This window comes from Protopterus annectens, chromosome 7.part0 (genome assembly GCF_019279795.1).
Source record: "Protopterus annectens isolate FY-2018-M chromosome 7.part0, PAN1.0, whole genome shotgun sequence".
In the NCBI taxonomy this organism is placed as follows: Eukaryota; Metazoa; Chordata; order Ceratodontiformes; family Protopteridae; genus Protopterus; species Protopterus annectens.
This window is the reverse complement of record NC_056739.1, coordinates 253,997,328-254,017,827: the sequence shown is the minus strand read 5'-3', so window position 1 is coordinate 254,017,827 and position 20,500 is coordinate 253,997,328. Positions and strand designations below refer to the sequence as shown.

Below are 20,500 nucleotides of genomic sequence, written 5' to 3'. Positions count from 1 at the left end.
TGCCTGCATTCAAAGCCATAAAGCACCTGACAAGTGCTGTCAGATAAACAGTGTAACATAGTCCCTTATGTTTACACTCACCTTACCATGCCTTTCAAAAGTACATATTTTCGAAGAATGCCCACATTTTTTCCTCACGTTCGGTCTCTTTCTCAAAAAATCTAATCACTGAGGACTGAAGTCACTAAACAATGACATAAATTTGAGTTTCAGATGTCAAATCCTTTAGAAAATGCAGGTAAATATACATCCTGTTATTCTAGCAACTTTATAAGTTTATAAGAGGAAGGGACACCTAATTGGTATGGACAGCAGACAGAAACAAATCTGTTTTTTTTTTTTATTCTTCCACTGTCTTTTGGTACAAGCAGATTTGGCTGCATAGCATGAGACCCAACCTTAACATGTTAAGCAGGGGATGCTTAACATTTGTTTATATTGGTTTCACTGTATAGTAGCACTTAATGTTTTCTTCTTAAATTTTTCTGCTTGCAAATATCGGGGAGTAATCACCATGCTCCATGCACTACAAGGCTTATAACTAAAACTGAGGTTGCACAAGACATATTGCCAGACCAAGATTCAAGTGGACAGCATTGAGCAATTAGACTTGCAGTTTATCTCTAAAGATAAAATGTAGGCTGTTAATGAATGATGGAGATTTCACTAACTGTTGGAAGAAATCTTAGTCATCCACATGAAAATAAAATGTACAGCAAGCATTTTTATGAAGAGATCAAAGCTCCTCATAGTTATAAGGGAGGGGCTCTACCCTCATATTACCCTTCTTGGCTATTCTAGCTCCATGATAATCATTTTACTCCAACAATATAGTGATACTTTGAACCTTACCTGATAGTAAATTCCCAGCTGCTTATGTTTCATTGATTATTCACATACACACAAGAACATACATAAACACAATAACTGCTCTCCTCTCTTTCACCAACCAGGTCGACCTTCACAGAAATTACAGTAATTTTGTTTCTGCAATATTTTTAGATCTCTCAAAAGCATTTGATATGGTCTCACACTCTAAACTTCTACACTCCCTGGCCTCCCTATCCTTTGCCCCATCGACTATTGCCTGGTTTAAAAGCTATCTGTCACATAGGCAGCAATCAGTTCAATGGCAAGGCATACAATATTATTTACTCCCAGGTACAAGAGGCATACCACAAGGCTCAATTTTAGGCCCACTACTCTTCTCCATATTTACCAACAATCTCCACACCTCCACCCAGCATGCCTCCCTTATACAGTATGCTGACGATCCGACTCTTATCTGCTCTGCTCCATCATTTTCCACTCTACAACAACTCACACAAGAATCCTTCAGTTCTGTAGAAAGTTGGATTACTGATATCCAACTAATCCTAAACCACAGTAAGGCAAAATTGCTACTTTTCACCCAAACAAATCTATACCTACCACCCTATCCTTTTCAATCTCTTCCAAAAATGGTACCATCATATCTCCCTCTGTCCATACCAAACTCCTCGGTGTAGAAATTGACAATAACCTACTCTTTAATATGCATATCTCACAAATCATAAAAAAGGTCCACAAAAAATGGGAACCCTATATAGGCATAACAGTTCCTCTCAGAACAAGCACAAATAACTCTATCTCAAACCTATGTACTCTCCACTCTAATGTATGCCACGCCAATTCTTACCCAAGTCAGAAAACTTGATCTCACCAGACTTGAATCATGTTACAATAAAATTGCCAGGTTTGTGAACAACTCCACCTTCAGAACCCATCACTGTCAATCTCTAAGGGAACTATGATGGTTAAAACTTCCCCAGCTACTCAATTACCACCAGCTAGTCATTGCCTTTAATATTGCTAGACATCCTGAAAAAACTCCAGCACTACACCATTTACTTTCTCCATATAGAACTAATCATCCTCTCTGATCTACTGAGAAATTCCTCCCCTGCATCTCTAAAGCTAACAACAACTCAGGAAAAGCTCTTTTTTCTTATGCCATAGCTAGATCCTGGAATAACCCCCCTTTCACTGACCTCTGCCCCCACTAACACACATTTCAAAAATGCTCTCAAATCACATCTTATGAATACATGGCTATGTCCATGCGTCACGTGAATCTCGCAATCTCAGCACACTTTACTCCTTCCCTCCTGTGATCTCTGCTGTATATATGCTATAGTTGGGTATCTTACTGTCAACTTGAAATTGTATAACGTCATGTCTAATCATATGCTTTTTTATTCTTTTATCCTATCTCACTAATCCAATGTTAAAGCTTAATGTATGAGACTCTCTATCTTTGTAAATTTACTCACTTACTGCGGATGTGTTGCTTATTGTTTAGACTGGATTGTATGAGACTTTTTATGTCTGTACTTACCTCAATTACCACTGTTATTTTATTGTTTGTATTACCATGTTGATGTTAATCTAATTGTGGAGCATTTCTCCCCAGGCCTCCGCTGTAAATGGACCTGTGTCCAGTCGGACTATCCCGGTAAACAAATGTAAAATAAAATAAATAAATAAATAAATAAATAAATAAACACAGAACACTAATCAGTCCTCCGAAAACTCACCACTCTGCTGTGCAATCTGTCAGAGGATGCTGTGTCACTCATTTACTTTTGGTTTTGCTAATCTGTGTACAGAACACCACCGATATGACTACCAGTAGGGGTCTCCGAGAATCTGCAGTTACATGGCTTTTATGTAGCTCAGTAAAAAATTGATTAGCATTTGCACTTTATATCTCTCCAGTATGGTTAGGATTCCTTGATTATAACTTGTTTGAGTATACATGTTCTCCCTAAGTCTGTGAAGGTTTTTTCATCATGGTACTATAGAAATGGGGAATTTTAAAATTTGTCTTTCTGTGTAGTCTTTGATCTAGTAGAGAAAATCTTTGTATACTCGGATTAAGAGTGGTTAAATATGAAGAAGTAAAACAGAAGTAAATCCAACCAGTCAGCCACGGCAATTGCTGTATGAAATCATGGATTTTATTCAAAGAAGGAAAATAAAACTATAAAAGCAAAGCTAAAGCACAGATATGCACTTTCACTCCTTTCTAAACAAGCGCTTCATTAGATCTAAAGACTGTTACAAACAAACCTACTTTTAAACACAGTTACCTCACCAAGTCACGTGACCTAAGAATTGGTCTTAAAGGCACAGTTCCATTGAGTCCCTTCCTACCATCTGCATGTAATTTTAGAATCCACTTCATCTCTTTACATTCTGTTTAATTTCTTAGATCACCTTTTCTATTGCTAGATGTAAGTAATTCAAAAACTAAAAAATTAAAGGTATGACTGGTGTCATTCTCTAGAACATGTTTATACAGTGCATTATGAACATCATTCTTCCTGATGTCATTTAAATATTCTCTTATTCTGTCTCTCAAACATCTGTTCCTCTTAGCCACATAGTAGGATTCACATTTCATCCAGAATGACAAATGGACTAGATTTTGACTTCTGCAATTTGCATAAAAAATAAAAGACATAGCTCTTCTTAATCACTTGATGTACATAGGAATCACTGTTATGAATATATTTGCACATGTTGCACTCTACATTAAAATGCACCACATTTATTAGGGACAGAAACCTTTTTATTAGTAGATTTATAACACAGCAACTGTATTAATGATCTGTTGCTCTCATGACAAAACTTGGATGCATACCAAGTACTGACCTATACCTATCATCAGGTACAAGTAGTTGCCAGTTTTTCCTAATAACATTGCAGACAGTTCAAACATCCATAGAATAAGTCATGCACATTCTTAATTCAGAGCCTCTTGTATCAGAAATCTTTTTTTTTTTCACTGTGCACTACTCTATCAGAGAAGTAAGGTTTAGCAACATTCTTACTGTGCTGGAGGACCTCATCACAGGCAGCCTCGACCTCCACATCATGGTAGCCTCTACATTTAAAGTTACTTTTAAGGATCTTAAATGATTCATACATAATTCAGCAGAAGCAGCACTTAAATGTGCATATTTGTAGAACTGTCCTTTCAGTGCATTAGTGTGTACATGTTTTGGGTGCATGCTGTTATGATGTAAAACTTTATTCTTACTAGACTCATTCTTATATAATTTGGTAGTTATCCCCTTTTCAGTAATTGTTACATTCACATCCAGGAAATCAATAGATGTAAAAGAAGAGGTCAGAGTAAACCTCAGAAAACTATTTGTAAAATATAAGTACTCAACAATTTAATGTAAAGATTCCTTAATGCCTGACCAAACAAAAAAAAAAAAAAACACATCATCAACAAACCTTACACAAAAAGGGATAAACTTAAGAAAGAAATTACCTTGACTAAATATGTACATGGACTCCCAGTACACCAACATCATATTTGCATAGCTGTAGGTGCACATGGTGCCCATTGCAAACCCCAGTCTGCTGATGATATAGCTTATCATTAAATATAAACAAATTATTGCTCAAAATGATGACAAGGAGTGAGCTGACAAGTTGTATCTTAGCAATACTATATCCTGAATGTTTCAGCAAGAACAACTTAACATATTCTCAGCCTACATTATTAGGAGTAACAGTGAAGAGTGATGTGACATCCATAGTTACCATTACACAGTTCTTAATATGTAAATTACTACTCCATTCATATAAACTTGTTGAAAAATGCTTGGTATCTATTAAAATCCTACCCTCCTTGTCCAGTACTGGACGTAACATTTTTTCAGTGTATATGGACAGAGGATCTGTGGCCCAGCCCCTACCAGAGACTATACATCTCAAAAGTGGGTCTTCTCTAGACTTGCACACTTTAGGTAGCCCATAAATGATAGGGGTCATGGTGTATTCCAAATACTCATATAGGGTTTTATCCAGGATGCCATCCATTAACAAGTCTTATAAGTCAGAGTGCACACTATTAATGTAAGTATCCAGCTCACAGATGGCACATTCAGCATAAGTCAAAGTATCACTCAATAAAGCTTCCACATTTCCCAAATATTTATACATGTCTATTAATACCACTGCACCTCCTTTATCAGCAGGATGCACTATAAGTAAATCTGAGGTAATCAGCTGACATAAAGCATCATACTCTAAATGACTAAAGTTACAAAAACATCACCTACGTTTGCTCATCAGTGCCTCATTATTTCATACTCAAAGATTTTTCTAATAGCTTCCACTAATGCTGGATAGGGAGGAATAAATTGCCTAGATTTTCTAAATACATAAACAGGTTGTACAGTTCCATTACCGTATATTAATCTTAAAGCACCATTCCTTACAAAAAGCTTAAACTCTGTGAGAACATCATATAAAACAGAGCTTCTGGCAGGAACAAAGGGCAAACTTTTGTTCGCTGGCCAATTAACTAGGTCTGGGGCACCTTTCTTTGACCATCCGGACCCAGTTCGAGCTGCCCTGTTATCTGCAGTCTTATTATACCCTCATGTTTTCTGCTTGTAAAGCTTCCTCTTACAGCCTTCTTTTTGTCTAATGAAAGCTCTGGCAATTGTAGGTGTAAAAAGGTGCAGCAGAGCAAGCAGCAAGCAAATTCAACAGCTCAGTACGCGAGTTCATAGCAGAAGTACTACATCTGCTTCTGAATTGCTTGTTAAAACATCATTAGTTCGCAGCAGAAGCACTACATCTGCTTCTGAATTGCTTGTCAAAACATTGTTATTATACAACGACCCCCCATTAATATTCAAAACCGTGCACACTGATTGGTCAGCATGCACATTGTAAATCCGAGTTATAGTAATGGAAAAAGGTCCGGTCGCCCAGTCTTTTTTCCATTAGTATAACTCTACGCTATGTTAAACTCATTTAACACTGTCTCACTATGTTAAATGGGTTTAACATAGCGAGACAGCTTTAAAATAAGCAACGGAGATTTCCGTTGCTTATTTTAAAGCTGTCTCGCTATGTTAAACCCATTTAACACAGCGAGACAGTTTGTAAAAAGCAACGGAGATCTTGCTTTCTCCATTGCTTTTGCCCACAGTTCTGATGTACTGAGTAGGTGTACGCATGCACAGTACATCAGAACTGCGCAGAATACCAGACAGCTGTGGAAGGGCAGCAAGGAGGCATTATACAATGCCATTATTAAAAAAAGTATTTTTTTTCTTAAATAATGTCATAGTATAATAGCAATAACCCACTTCTGCGTGTGGGTAATGCTGGATTTACCCATGGTTAGCTCTCGTGACCAAACCACACCAACCATGGGTAAATCCTGCATTACCCCCACCCAGGCATGGGTTATTGCTATAGTATACATAGATGGTCTCATATTACCTTCCTCTTCATTAGTGCCACAGTCAGTGGGTCAACCATTATTAATAGGAGCCAGCCCAGAAGGCTCATTACAGATAGTGTTTATAGAAACCAAGGTCTCAATTCTAACAGATGTTGTTTGAGGCACAGTCAGTTTGTCACTTTTAACATTTTTGTTTCATGTAGGAACATTTTGTTGAAGACTTTGACTATTTTTTGGCCAAGAGAATATTCTCCCCTCAAGAAAATGTGCCTGATCTCTTGGTAATTTTTTTTACATTTAACTAATTGTAAATATTTCTCATATGCAGTTAAATCAGTAAACATAGCATTAATTTTATACTTATAAGTCTGAAGAGAGAAAAAATACAAATTTCTCCCTTATCTTTAAGATCTCCTCCATCAGAGAGTTCTCCATAGGATGAAAAACATCAATCAGCAGTTGAATATATTTAAAGCTGCATTCTAAACTAGGTGATTGCCATTTACTCAAGAGTTCCAAGTGAGCTCTGGGAAGCCAGATTACAGTGTGAGGTATGCTATATAATGCCCAACATATAAAGGGAAAAATTATATGATAAAGAAGCAGAGATCGTGGAAAAGAATACAATGCCAGCACCACTTGGTGTTGGGGTTGGTAAATGAAAGTTTCAAGTTCAGGAGACACACATTGTTCTGTGATTAGAAAACAGTAAATATCACAGTCCTATTTCTGACTTCAGTTTATGAAAGCAAATCTAAAAATTCTTAGTGTGTGTGTGAGCATGTGCATCTTTCTGTCTTTAGTCTGTTAGAAATGTAACCTTCAGTGAAAAAGGGTTTGTCCAAGGGCATGATGAATCTCATGTTTGTAATTTCCAATAGTTTTCCAACAAGACTTCTTCTGATGACCTCTAAAAGCATACTTCAGTAAACAATGCACATGTTGATAGAGTAATGTTTAAACTACAAGTTACGTGAAATTAAGACATTAAAAAAAATGTTAACCAGACCACAGTATTAATACCCCTTGCCCTAATATCTCATGCAGCTTCATCTCTGTTCTGATTAGCGCCATGCATTAAGCTGCTGCATGCAGGACCTTTTCATCTACACTAGTAACTCTAGTGAGTACAAATTTAAGACTGTCTCTTCTTCCTGGAAAAAGAGTGAGTAAACAAGTAATGATTATTCATACAAATCTGACTTTCAACAAATGTGTTTTTTAATTACTTTATTTTGCTTTTTTTCTCTAAGATGCTGCAGACTGCATCAAATGCTCCGAAGTCTTCTGGTCCAATGAAGAAAGAATGGCCTGCATTTCAAAGCAAGTGGATTACCTGTCATACGAAGATGCTCTGGGTGCTGTATTAACTGGTGTCATCATTTACCTCTCCATCATCTCTGCTTCTGTGTTGTTGATATTTATTGTATATCGTGACACACCTATAGTGAGAGCAAATAACCAGGACCTCAGCTACTTTCTCCTTGTAGCTCTGATTCTCTGCTTTCTGTGCTCTTTGCTTTTTATTGGAAAACCAAACAATTTAAATTGTAAAGTCAGGCAATCTGCATTTGGCATAACCTTTTCAGTGTGTATCTCTTCCATAATGGCAAAAACTATCACTGTTGCGGTTGCATTTGGTGCAACAAGGCCAGGCAGTTTCCAGAAAAGATGGGTGGGATCTAAGATACCAAGTCTTATCAGCCTGTTTTGTTCTACTCTGCAGATTTTCATCTGCTCTGTTTGGCTGGGAATGTCATCACCTTATCCAGTGAAAAATTTGAATGTTTACAAGAACAAAATAATCCTAGAATGTAATGAAGGTTCTATTACAATGTTTTATTGTATGCTAGGATACCTTGGACTACTGGCTATTGTATGCTTCATAATTGCATTTATAGTACGATCACTACCAGACAGATATAATGAAGCTAAGTTCATTACTTTTAGCATGTTAATTTTTATTAGTGTTTGGTTGTCATTTATACCAGCGTATATGAGCACCAAAGGGAAATATGTAGCTGCTGTGGAGATATTTGCAATTTTGTCATCAGGAACTGGGTTACTGAGCTGTATTTTTTTTCCGAAGTGTTACATCATGCTTCTAAGACCAGAATTAAATACCAAAGTCTCTGCAAAACAGAAAGGACATTGAACATTTTTTCTTCCAAAAGCCTGTCTTACATTAAAAACCTTCTAATTGTTGGTATGGCATGCAAGAGAGGGAGTAAAACATCCGTCTATTTTCTTCTTAAAATATTCTGTTGTGTGATTAGCCATCAAAAAGGCAACTAAATATAAATGCATTCTATAAAGCTTATTTTTGGGGGGCAAGTATTGTAAAAACTCCTGAACTCCTATGTGTAAATAAGTACCTGCCTGGAATGTTTCTGATGGTTTTGAATAGCTATCCAAATTTTAAGGTCCTTCAAAGGCCTCCATTTTCCATAATATTGTAGAAATTAGCAGAGCCAGTAGTTCATTCCTGATTTGGAGATATAATGGTATTTTTTCCATTTTTACTTTTTATGTATACCTTATAGACCTATGTGTTTGGGCTCTGTCAGGTTGTTAAGGTGGATGGCTTGAAAATTGAAATAATCTAATGATACTTAAGCAAATGCTGCTTTACCTAAACAAACAAGGAAAAAATGAACAGCATTTTATGGACCAAACAACTGACAATTTTACATGGAGTGCAGGGCTTCAAGAGGCTCAGTGAATAGGTGGTGAACTCAGAGCTCCCACACTCATCTTAACTACCTCTGATGCTGCTTCAAGGGCAAATTCTGCATCTTGACAGAAACCATAAAGCTTATCTCATGTCTCAAGCAAAGCCAAGACTCTGTCTGGGCGTATAACCTAACATTGATTAACTCCTCCCTTTACATGCTGCTCATGGTTTTTTTTCTCTGTTTCTCTCTCTCTCTCTTTGTCTCTCAATTCCATATCACAACAATGATTCTTTACTTCTGAAATTGCCTTCTGCAATTGACTCCATACATGCATTTGTGAATATTTGTAAATGCATTTATTCGTAGACTTGATGTGGAATTATCACTTTTAATTTGCTTGTCAGTGTGTGTGTGTGTACTATGTGTTACTTATCACTTCCTGTACATTTGCTCTTTTTATAATTCCTTACCATGTGAATCAATGTTATATCCTGGTTAACCAATTTCAAATAAATGCATAATAATGTAATCTGAGCAACTTTGTTGTTCATAATTTAAATTTGCTCAACAACTGTACATTCAGTCTACCTTGGAATAATTGGAATAGTAATACATTTTCTCAGACTTGAATGCACTATCACTTGAAAAGTAGAAATTTGTTAAACCTCTTCATTTGGTAGATATCATGTTTATTATTTCTGTGTCACTTCTTTTGCACTATATTATCTCCTTTAAGACTGGTTTTTCATCTAGATTTTCCTCAGTTTAAGAATAACATTGTCTCATTTTCTACCATACCTTGTTACATCATTTGACAACATTCTGTTATTTTTTTAAGGCACTACAATGTCAGCATTTTCTTTCACACAGCGAAAACACTAGCGTGGCTGGATTTTTCTTGTAGTTTTTACTAATCGGTTTGTCTGTGTGACCTTTGTATTGCTTGCAAAATTCTTTAACATCCAAACCAAACATCTTAATGGATATGGACATCAGTTGGGTTAAAGAACCTGTGTTTTCAAAGTGTAGCCAAACGGTCCAATTATGCTGTGCTAATGAGGTTGTAAGAAGGCCATCCACAAAGACTTAAAAAAGAAAAAGAAAAAAGTCATGGACATTCATAAACCATATTGCTGAAACACTTGATGTCCTTAAGAGGTCATCTGCATATGTTTCATGGGCATCTGTTACAGGAAGTTTAAGGTATCACACAGTGAAAACTCTAGCTTAGCTAGTTTTTTCTTGTAGTTTTCACACACACACACACACACACACACACACACACACACACACACACACACACACACACACACACACACACACACACACACACACACACACACATTACCTTTAGTTTCCCGACAGACACTTTACTGAAGTGCATTACAGCGACACGTCAATTCACTGACATTTCCAAACCCGACGTTAACCACACGGTTAGTAAACAATGGCCATCAACTTGAACTCTGCCCCTTATCCCCCCGGTAGTGCATTCTTAGAGTTGTTATATTTAGTAAGGGGGGTGTGGGGGACATAACCCCCTACATTGGTAGGTCAGTTTTTTTGGATAGTGTAGTTTGTCAGGATGGCCAAGTGTTTACTAACCGAGCAGTTAACATCGGGTTTGGAAATGTCAGTGAATTGACTTGTCGGTGTAATGCATGTTGATAAAGTCATCTGTCGGGAAACTGATGGTAACCCATGTGTGTATATATATATATATATATATATATATATATATATATATATATATATATATGGTTTCACTTCATATTGCCGAAATGCTGAAAAATTGAATTTCAGCATTTCGACAGTATAAAGCTGAAACCATCAAAACACCGATACCTCACAACAAACACAAACTCACAACATCGAACACACAGCACACACCATACAACACATAAACCATAACACCCACACCACAAGCAATAAAATATAACACAGCACCACACAGACACACACCTACACTACACAAATGCAGGGGGGCAAGCCACCCTGCACTCCCCATGTGGCCAGGCTGTGCCCCCCCCCACAACCCTACTTATATATACTAACTCTGAAATTGCACAAACAATAAAAAAAAAAATATTCACACACAGCCAACACACACACTCATAACTCCACCTCCCTACCCTAACTCACTTATACGAATTACAAAAACACTCATGCACACTCACTCATCTTAAACTGCAGACACCATCCCAGCCGAATACTTCCGTATGATAACGTAAATCCATAAGTGCAAATTCGACATAGTCCTATTCACGATTATGCACTTTCGGTATTTTGAGGTTTCGGCTTCATGGACATGAATTGCTGAAATTCGATATTTCAGCAATTCGAGTTTATGAAGTGAAACCATAGATATATATAGATATATATATATGTGTGTATGTGTGTGTGTGTATGTATATGGGTGTATGTATACATAATATACATATGCATACATATATATATATATATATATATATATATATATATATATATATATAAACTGCCTTTTTGAACCAATCAGAATGAAGTCTTGGATTATCCTTTTAGATAGATTAATTAGTTTAGGTTACCAGCCTACCTTATCCTTCTTTGCACATCAGATTAAATTATTCAAGATGCTACAGCCTTATCCCCGATTGTAAGACCATCATTTAAACCTGCTCTGCAAGGGCTACTGAACATTCCAAAATAATCAAGAACTAACCTTAGAGAATACATCAAAGTGTGAAGCCTGTAGTCATACAGAACCAGGAATACAACACCAATTCATATAATGCCCTAATGTAACATTTATAATGAGGGAGGTTTCAGTACTATGAAGCAATATTAGGGGAATCGCCTTTAGGGAAAAGGAAGATTGGGTTAGTCAGCATACAAACACTTTTTGCAGTTTACCTAAGCCTATTAGATTATGGGCAGTCCAGGTTGTGCTGGTCTCTAGGCTGCATATTGTCTTGCCAAGAAAAACCTGCAATTACTATTGTTAGGTGGTTGGAATAAGTTTATATGATGCTATGCTAAGCAGCCATCGGTGCTAAGTTTTCTTCATTGTCTACTTCATGTCCATCAAGAAGATAAGGAAGCCACACCAGGCACTATTAATCAAAGCTCCTCATCTAATTTATGGAAACAAGTTTGTTTCATTTCACTTAACTTTTCTTTATCGGCTGGTATAATTGAGGGTATTACTGGATCAATATAGAATATTTTAAATAGATTTTTTGAACAAATGCTGTTGGTATCGTCAATTATTATTTGTTTGTTTTTCAAAAAAAAATTTATATTCTTCTATATCTGATTACTTGCTGTTGATGTGGTGCAAGCAAATGCAACCTGAGGGTTATGCTACTCAATGCTAGAAGCCTAAATCTCAAAATGCACTCACTCGAGTCACTCCTTAAACTGGAGAACATCGACTTCTGTGCAGTAAGAGAGACCTCGTTCAAGGCTCTGGAGAGCCCCCCAGCACTACCAGGTGCCTAAATCTGGACTGAAGCCCTAAAGGAGGTGTGGACCAAAGCCCCAAAGGTGGTGGTATATCCATTTTCATAAAGGATACATACAACTCCAGACTGGTTGCCCAACATAATGCATCAGAAATACTACAGGTACAACTAACACTGGATAAAATTGCAATCCAAGATGTAGCCTGCTATAGATCCCCCACAATGTCCCAAGACTCCCACTCCACATTCCTGAACACTCTGGAAAGCATTAAGGTTCAGCCTAATACCCTTATACTGAGACACTTTAACTACCCCCTCCATTAACTGGGAAAATTACTCATGTTGCAACTCATTTGCCCAACAATTTCTGGAATTCATTAATTCCAACACCCTGGACCAACTTCTCGACCTGGTCATTGCAAACATGGGGAACCACTGCTCTGTAGCAGTAGTCAACTCCTCCCTGGTTAGATCTGACCAGAAGTTAATTACCGTTGATATCCAAATCCCCCCACCCCCCATGAAGGAAACCACAGTGAAGAATGTCTGCAAAGCTAATTTTGAGATTCTAAAGACAGAAGTGTCAAACTTCATGTCATCCATGCAAATGAGGAATGGATGTATGGCTGCTGAATCATACACCAAGGTGCTGTATGAGCATTTACATAAGTGCATGGATCAGGCCATACCAAACAGAACCAAGATCCTTTCCCCCCCAAAAAAGGAAGCCAATCTGGTGGTCCTCTGCCATTAACAAACTCTACAACAGAAGGAAAAAAACTGCTGCAGAAAAGGGCAAAGTCCCAAGACTTGAAAATTCCCTTGTTTAGTCTCAGCAAAAAAACTGAGATCCCTCATCAAATCCTCAGAAGCTAGTTACGGAAAGAAAATTGCTACAGATGCTAAAGACAACCACAAGGCATTCTTTAGCTATGTCAATAATCTGCATAACAATATGCAGAAGTGCTCTGAGCTACTGCACAATGGCACTACTTATACTGAACCAACAGATATTGCCAATATCTTGGTCAACAGGTTTAGTGCAAACTTCACCCCCCCCCCAACCACTAAAAGGCCCATCCCAATACCCGAGGAATGCCAAATCCCTAATATCACAGATGCACAGGTAGAAGATGCACTATCCAAACCACAAATACAGCTTCCATGGGAAGTGGTAATATACCTAGCTGTGTTCTACACAAACTTCAAAGGGGGCTGGCACCACCTGAGTGCCTTGTTCAACCACAGCCTCACTTCATGCTTTGTTCCCACTGAATGGTGCACCACTACAGTCATTCCACTCCACAAAAAAGGAGAGATTACTGACCCTGGAAACTACCACCCCATCAGCCTGACAAGCTTCATCTGTAAGGCAATGGAACACATCATTATAGACCTCATAAATAGGGATATGGGGAACCTTCAAACCCTGGACCCTCGCAGTTTGGGTTTGTGAAGGGCAGATCATGTCTGCTCAACCTGATAAACTTTTTCGAATCTGTCACCAGAGCAGTCAGTGAAGGCAAGGTAGTCCATACAGCCTACCTCAATCTAGCCAAGGCCTTTGATATCATCCTCCCCTCAGAGATCATTGACAGACTCAGTAACCTAGGCATTAACCCCTACATTATAAGATCGGTTGCCAAATGGCTCACGGACAGAACCCACATGGTGAAAGTAGCAGACTCCAAATCCAACTACCGGGCAGTTACAAGTGGAGTCCCACAAAGATCCACAGGCTAGACTCTGATTAATCAAATTTGCAGATGACTGCAAAATGGAAGCTATTATTGATTTTCAAGCTGATGTAGACATCCTACAAAAAGGCCTCACAGACACTAATGTCTGGTGCCAGAACCATGGTCTTAAGCTCAGTGCTAAAAAGTGCATCATCATCCCCTTTGGGAAAAACATGGTGCTCATGAACTACCACATCAACGGTAGCTCTTTCAACTCCCAAGGTGTAATAAGAGATCTAGGGACACAAGTAGGAACCTCTCCTTTGACAATCATGTTGCCATTGTAGTTAGGTGTGCCACATAGAAGGACTTTCTCATTACAAAGGTTTCTTGTCCAGGAAGAAAGAAGTCATGATCCCTTTCTACTCATCACTCATTAGACCCATTATAGAGTACAATGCCCCATTTGACATGTACATCACTAGATACCTACAACAACTGGAGAGGCCACAAATATTCTTCACAAAGAGGATCCTAGGACTCAAACACCTGCCCAATACAGACAGACTAAAAATACATCAGCTATACTCCATTTCATATCGTCTCCTTAGAGGCAATCTCTGCTTAGCATACAAAGCCATGTCTGACCCAGTATTGCTAGACATGCTTCATCTGAAAAAGTCTCAGTCTGTCTGCACCACACACTCCAAAGACCTCAAACTCATCACCACAATAAACAGAACCTGCTAGATGGACAGGTTCCTAACCCAGAGACTTCCCATACTTTGGAATAAACTCCCCATTCATGTCAAGCAGAGCACTTCACAAGCCCTCTTCAAGAGAAATCTTGACGAGTGGATGGGTAACAGGAAATTGACCCCGGGGATCACTTCAACACCCTTGCTTGAAAGGGACACAAGAAACTAACGTCTGGTAACAGGATGACTGGGAATATTCTTGGGCTAGGCTTGTGTTGGCTCCAAGTCCATTAGCCTAGCACTCACCTATGAATCTATGATAGCAAGTGTAATATGATTATCTCAAGTACTTTATATTCAATAATATAAATTTGAAAAAGCATAAATAAATAAAATTAATATTATGCTTTGTATCGTTTTCCTCATTCTACTTACTCTGTTCTTTGGGTGCTTGTGAACTGTAGTTAATACACCTCATATGTAAACTTTTTTTTTTTCTATTGCAAGTTCTAGTACTTTATTCCATATATGTTGTTTCAACCTACCATCCCTATATGTAACTCATTTGAATCTGTGGATATGTGGCTGTTTTGTTTTCTTTTCCTTAATCCTGATGATCATTTAGCCTTCAGCTTCCTGACAGGTTTTTCATACTATACACAAATGTGGATTGCCATCTGATTTTTAATATTTGTTGCCAGTTTTTTATACATGACAAGTCATCCTTTGATTCATTGTAGATATTATATTTTTTCAGTTGACTCTGGTGGGAGGAGTGACCAGAATTTGGCCATATTAACCTGGCTTTCTTTTGCTAACTTCTGAAGCAAATTACAAATATTTTAATAGGCAGCATTTCTGTTATAAATTTTGTATGTCTGAATTTGTATTGGTCTGTTACTAAGTAGAGAAAATAATGTAATGAGGGTAAGGCGGTCCACACAGCCTATCTGGACCTCGCCAAGGCCTTTGACACCATCCCCCACACTGGAATCATAGATATGCTTACTAAGCTGGGAATGAATCCCTATGTCACTCGATGGGTTGCCAACTGGCTTACTGACAGAACCCAGACTGTAAAAGTAGCTGACTCCACTTGTCACTTGTCTGGAGCAGGATTTGGAGTATCTCAGGGTTCAGTCCTGGGACTGCTCTTGTTTGGTATTTACTTCTCTGAAGTACAGGCCAACACTAAGGGACTGTGGCTAACAAAGTTTGCAGATGACTGCAAACTGGGAGCCATTATTGAATCCCCAAATGATGTGGATATTCTTCAAAAGGGCTTTACAGAAACAGATGCTTGGTGCCAGAGCCATGGGCTCAAGCTTAATGCCAAGAAATGTATAGTTATCCCCTTTGGGAAAAAAACATGTACCCATGAATTACCACAAAGGTGGCAGAACACTAAACACCAAAAGTGTGATGAGGGACTTAGGGACACAGGTGGACAGTGGTCTCACCTTTGAAAACCACATCACCACAACAGTCAGGAAATCCTTCTATGTGGCCCACCTCATGACTAAGGGGTTTTCATCCAGAAAAAAGGAGGTTATTGTCCCACTGTACTCATCCTTCATTAGACCCACTATAAAGTATAGCGGAGTATAGCACCCCATTTGGTATGTACCTCACAAGACATCTGCAACAGCTGGAAAGGTAGCAGAAATACCTCACTAAAAGAATCACAGGCCTAAAGCAGATGCCATATGCTGGCCATGTAAAAAAACTCCAGGTATACTCTGTGGCATATCATCTACTCAGAGGCAATCTCTGTGTAACATACAAGGCCATGTCAAACCCTGAGCTGTTGGACATGCTCCACTTAAAGAAATCCCACACACTCCAGGGATCTAAACCTTGTCATCACAATGAACAAAACATGTGGAGGGATAGGTTCCTGACCCAGTGACTCCCCATACTCTGGAATAGACTGCTCATACATGTCAAGCAGCATGCCTCCTTGGCCCTCTTCAAAAGGAACCTTGATGATTGGATGGGAGATAGGAAATTCACCCTGGGGATCATGTCAGTCACCCTGCTAGACAGGGGTCAAGGGAAGTAAATATTGTGGGAAGAAATATCCAGGGAATTGTTATGTCTAGGCTTGTATAGGCCCTAGGGCCGATAGCCTAGTACCAACCTATGAAAACAATAGGATGATTTGCATGTTTCAGTAATTAGTATTGTTATTTCTTTGAACTTCATCTACCTCTCTTTACCGTGGGGTATTCAGAAACAGATAACACAGTGTGAACTCTATTTCTGGAAGAATTACTCAATGCCTCATGATGGACTGTTTCACAGATCAGTATTGCATTACAGATGTATGAAGGCTCCGTTGAGCAGTGCTAGACTGAGCTTGCTGCATATCAACTCACACAAATATTGTAGTTCCCTGGCATGGCTATTCCCCCGAAATATCCCTGAAATATGATAGGGACATAGTTAACATTATAAAAACATTAACTAATATAGCAACCAAACTAATTCTCAGTGGAGACATCCACCCAAGTCCTGGCCCAATAACTAATCTAAACCGGACACCTCCCCAACATAGCAACCAATCCTATCCTTCAACAAACCTCCCTAGGAAACATTAATATTAGAAGTATCACAAACAAGATACATGAACTATATGTCAACCTTTCTCTATATACTCACCTGATATAGTTCTAATAACAGAAACTTGGCTAAAACCCAACATTAGCAATAATGAAATTCTTGCTCCTGGCTGCAGTATACTACGGGCAGACAAAAAAGGTAAAAGGGGTGGTGATGTAGCCATTTTATTCAAAAATCACCTTACACTACAAGTTTTAGATTATAACATCCCCAGCTTTGACAATGCTGAAGTGATTTTTACCAAACTAATACTTAATTAAAAAAACAGATAGACATAATAGGAACCTATATACCACCCGGAGACAACATCCTGCCCTAGAAAACATATTGTATTGGATGACAAAAACATTACCTAAGGAAACAGTAATCATCGGAGATTTTAATATAGTTTGGTTAACCTGTAACTCCCAGAACCCCACTAATCACATCAACCTCCATGGTTTCACCCAAACCATCCAAACACTCACTAGAATTGACAAGTCATCTAATAGGCACTCCATTCTTGACTGGATTTTAACAAATAAACCAACCCACTCCTTTCATGCTGGTTGTCTCCCAGATAGCCTTAGTGACCATCTCCAAACCTTTCTACTCATACAACAAATAGACCTATTACAACTAACTACCATCTAATAAGGAATAAAAGCAACTTTAACCCTAATGACTTCATATCCACCCTCGAACATTGTAATTGGACACCACTTAAACAATTTCCTCTAGAAGATGTCATTAATTATTTAACACTACCTTCCTTAATATCTTAAACATGCAAGCTCCTCCCAGAACTATAAGAACAAACAAATAACTTTGCCTCATGGCTAAGCAAAGAAATGAGGTCACTGCTAATTTCAAGAGACAAAGCCTGGGAACAGTGGTACAAAACAAAGTCCCGAGTAGCAAAACAAGTTTACCATGCAATCAGAAATAAGGCTAAGAGACTAGTTAAAAAAGGACAAAATAAACTACTACACTGACATCCAAACTAAACACCAAAACAACCCTCAAAGGTTTTAGTTTGCTATTAATAACATACTCCTACCTGGTAAAGGTAGCACACCCCCTGTTCTACTACTTAAAATTCTGATATCATAGCTACCCAACTCAATAAATACTTCACTGAGACTATTTTAGCCCTCTGTAACAAGCAAACATCCTGTTCTACACCAGTTACTCCTATACCAGGGAACAACAGCAACAGCAAAAAAAAAAAAAAAAAAAACATTTTTTTAGTAACACTATTTAATTATTATTTTTTTCTTTAAATATCATTGGTACTATTACTGATCATTAAGCAGCCTCTTTCTTTGTGTAATGTACGGTATATGGCATCAGACTGTATTACCTCCTTGTTTTGTTTTTTTCTTTGCCATTAAGATATTTACTTTAGCTGTAAATTGAACTAGGCTGTATTGCTCCTTTTTGCATTTATGGAATGTACCTCCATGTCTTTTGTGAAAACCCAGTTTTCATTGTATTTGTTACCTCTTCTTCAAATGATTTCCTATTAACCATATTTGTCAGTGTATATATTACTATAATTTCATTCTTGTTATACATTCTCTTTGTAATTTTTTATGTTAACAGTTTTGTCATGGAGCTTATCTCCCCGGGCCTCTACTGAAAATGGACATATATCCAGTTAGACTAGCCCGGTCGACAAATGTGAAATAAATAAAATAAAATAAATAAATATCTTTTCCATAAACCCAGTCTCAACGAACACAATAAAAAATTTCTTAGAAAACTAAAACCCACTACACTAACTGCTGATAACTTACCAGCAGATTTTCTTAGAATTGCCACCGATGCAATTGCCTACCCAGTATCCATCCTTATCAACATATCCATTGTTGTTCCCTGTATATGTATCCATTTCTAAACACCAAGTCCCTATTATTTGGAAAATTTCACACATTATTCCACTTCACAAAGGAAGCAATTTAACAGATCTATCTAACTTCTAACTATCTACTGATTACTATCCTATCCCCCTGTCTAAAATACTAGAGAGAAATATACACACACAAGTCATGGACTACCTACATACTAACTATCTAAAGTCCAATGCCCAGCATGGTTTTTGTCCCCACCAGTGCTACCATTACTCTAATGTCTGTTGCTAATATGGTAAATACAACAGACTTAATGGCAAGTTTGAATCCTCTATCTTTCTCGATTTATCCAAAGCCTTTGACATGGTCTCACATAGTAAAGTTATCAATGTCCTCTCTGACCTGAATCTTTGCCAGTCTACTCTTGATTGGTTTCAAGACTATCTAACTGGGTGCTGGCAAGCCCTTCTTCCTGGTTACCCTAGGAGTTTTTCAAGGTTCCATCCTAGGCCCTTACTTTTCTCACTATTTACTGACAATCTCCACACTTCATCCCTGCATGCTTGTGTTGTTCACTATGCAGATGATTCCACACTAACATGCGATGCTCCTTTTCTAAAAGAACTTTAATTGCTAACACAAGACTCCTTCTCTGCAGTTGAAACACGGCTGACCAACAACCAGCTAATTCTGAATCCCAACAAAATCAAGCAAGCTTATTTTTTTCCATCCCATTACTCCTACCATACCCCTCCCCTCATTTAACATTGTGTCCATGGACAATATCATGATCTCTCCGGTAGCTCACACTAAACTTTTGGGGGTTGTGATAAACAACGACATGATATTTGATATCTACATTTCCTAGACTATAGAAACGTGCACAAAAAGTTAAGTACACGATATAGAAATAAGTTCTAGCTTAAAACACAAAATCAACTATTGCTAAAATTCATCTTATCTGAACTCTTCTCTATGCCTCACCACTTCTCACTAACCTAAGGAAATCTGATTTAGCAAGATTGGACTCTTATTATAACAAAACTGCCAGGTTTGCCACAAACTCTCCCCATAGGTCACATCACTGTACAGTATTCAAGCAACCTAACTGGTTAGAACTTACTCAACTCCTACTTTATAACCAACTAACTATGGCCCATAAAACCCTCTATATACCAGAGAAAACCCCCTTCCCTTCATAATCTACTACAACTATACTCAAGTAATAGTATTTTCCACTCTAACAATACATCCCTAATAACGCTAACCAAAGCCAATAAGGTTACTAGAGACCC

General features: G+C 38.0%; 1 protein-coding gene across 1 annotated transcript in view; it reads left to right on the top strand.

Moving 5' to 3' along the window:
• Window positions 1–8,414, top strand: part of LOC122805945 (extracellular calcium-sensing receptor-like) — a 134,241-nt gene extending 125,827 nt beyond the window's left edge. Inside the window, exon 6 of the mRNA XM_044076190.1 lies at window positions 7,513–8,414. Coding sequence (XP_043932125.1) covers window positions 7,513–8,414 — 902 coding nt within the window. The remainder of the gene's footprint in view (window positions 1–7,512) is intronic.
• Window positions 8,415–20,500: the final 12,086 nt, after the last annotated feature.